The following is a 2,178-nucleotide window of genomic DNA, read 5'->3' as shown; positions in this document are numbered from 1 at the left end:
TAAGAAGAGAAGAAGAAGACAACAGAATTTCACATCACGCACAATGCGGTGGGTGTGGTGTGGTGGGGTGCACTTTTCTTATGGTGGAACCCTTTTCTTCAGTAGTACATGATGTTAATGCTTTTTGATGAGATATTACTTGTCAATTTGAGGCAAAATAAATGTAACTATTAATAAATATTATCAAATACATGATAACATATGATTATTTAGTGGGGTACTATAGTCTCTAAGAATAAGATATATATGCTGATATATAGTACATTAGTACCCTTAAAAACACTCATATGTACCAGTCCTATATTCAATGACTGCTGCTATTTTCAGTCTTATACATTATATATATCACAATTTACTTATATATTAAATTAAAAAAAAAACTATTTATGTCTATTAAATCAGAAAAAAATAATACTTGAGAGGAAGACGAAGAAGAGAATATTGTGCACACCAAAGGAAGCTGTATATATGCTTCTTTTTTTTTTTTTCCCTTTCCATGTTGACTTAATATTAAGCAAACCAAAACATATGATTACAACATAAATAATAAACCACTCTCTTCTCTAAATAAATAAATTAAAAAAAAAAGAGAAATCAAACTCAGAACACTTTCTTATACTCCCACCATATGGTCAGCCACATACATATTAGAAAATACTAATATACAGCAATATTAAGTACTCCATGACTACACTATTACTTGATCATTAGTATACCCTACAAATTTGAAACCCAATAACTCAAATTAACTATTGTTAATTAATAAAAGAAGCAAAAGCTAATAGCAGTAGTAGTAATCTCTCTCTCTCTTGAAAATCATTCAAACACTATGATCAATCAAAATAAAGACTAATTAAAAGTTGGTCCATAATATATAAAAATTATATTATGAAGAGTAGTCACACACACATTATTAATAATAATACTATTTTTTTTTTCTTCCTTTTTATTTCAAACTGAAATACCGCGAACAGCTAAGTAGAAGAAAAGCTCTAAATCTGGTGGAGCAAAGAAAGCAATTGGAGTTCTCTGAAGGGAGAAATTAGTAGAAATAACCCTTTGTTTTTTTGGTGCTGGTGGACACGTGACCACATCTGGTATACGAAATCTCTTACCTTTGGGTGTTGAACAACCGCTATTGCTGCTTGTTGAAACGACGTCGTCCACTGCTTCAAACTCAATGCCTTCTGTTTTAGGCAACTCATCGTCGTTGGAAGAAGACGAAAACGACAACGGCGATGATGATGAATGAATACCATTTGTTGTCGTTTCTTCATTCTTTTGTCGTTCAACTACATTCTTCTTCAACTGATGACTTTTTCTTTTTCTTTTGTTAATACTTCTGCTACTACTACTACTACTCTTTCTTGCTGCTGTTCTTGTTCTTGTTCTTCCAGAAGGCCCCATTTGAAGAAATGACTACTTTTACAATAAGGGAAAGAAAAAACAGAGAGAAACCCAAGACAGAAAAACTTAAACTTGTACCCTATATGTATATATATATATACAGACACGCTTTTAAGGCTTCTTCTTCTGTAAAGATCAAGACTTTAGAACAAACCCGTATTGGAGATCATAATCATGACGCTGATCAGAGAGACTGTATATAAATATATCTCTTTCTCTGCTATTTCTTTTTTCTTATAAATGCTAACAAAAGGTCACTTTAAACCTTAGCAGAACAGAACACTACTCAAAACCTTGACAGAATCATGACTTTGAAATTAAAGATGAAGAAGAAAGAAAAAAAATCCCCAAAACCCTGTTTTCCGTATAAGCTTTAGCTTACTTGAAAAGCCCTAATTGCGAAAAAAAGAATGTGAAAACCCTACCGAGGTAAAACAGAGAAATAAACCAAGATTTCGGAATTCTAGGTGTGTTAGCTGTTTATATGGGACAAATGCGGGCAGACTGACCGCTGCCCGTGATGAGAGTTTAATTTTTTTGGTACATTCCATTTAAGATATTAAATTAAAATAATCAATACAGCAACTTGCTTTACTACCACATAGTCTCAAATGAATAAGTGAAAACTTATAATTTTTATTTGTTTATTTGATGCAAGGATAGGCTTATTTATAGGATTAATTTTTAATTTTTTTCCTTTCAAAACCCCACTTGTTCCCTTTGGGTTTATTTTATTTAAATAACCAACTAATTAATAAGTGGGAATACCTG

General features: G+C 31.7%; 1 protein-coding gene across 1 annotated transcript; it reads right to left on the bottom strand.

The window, feature by feature from the left end:
- Positions 1-592: 592 nt before the first annotated feature.
- LOC115718636 (cyclin-dependent protein kinase inhibitor SMR9) lies at positions 593-1,878 on the bottom strand. Its single transcript, XM_030647451.2, has one exon. It carries the CDS (start codon positions 1,405-1,407, stop codon positions 952-954), a length of 456 nt encoding a protein of 151 aa, XP_030503311.1. The 5' UTR covers positions 1,408-1,878; the 3' UTR covers positions 593-951.
- Between the last annotated feature and the right edge of the window lie 300 nt (positions 1,879-2,178).

The sequence above is a fragment of the Cannabis sativa genome, chromosome 2 (assembly GCF_029168945.1).
Source record: "Cannabis sativa cultivar Pink pepper isolate KNU-18-1 chromosome 2, ASM2916894v1, whole genome shotgun sequence".
Taxonomy (NCBI): Eukaryota; Viridiplantae; Streptophyta; class Magnoliopsida; order Rosales; family Cannabaceae; genus Cannabis; species Cannabis sativa.
Note: the sequence above shows the minus strand (reverse complement) of the source record. Positions and strands in the feature narration are given on the sequence as shown.

What these genes read in the sequence shown, in the direction of transcription:
- LOC115718636 (XM_030647451.2), bottom strand. Translation starts at nt 1,407, where the DNA reads ATGGGGCCTTCTGGAAGAACAAGAACAAGAACAGCAGCAAGAAAGAGT.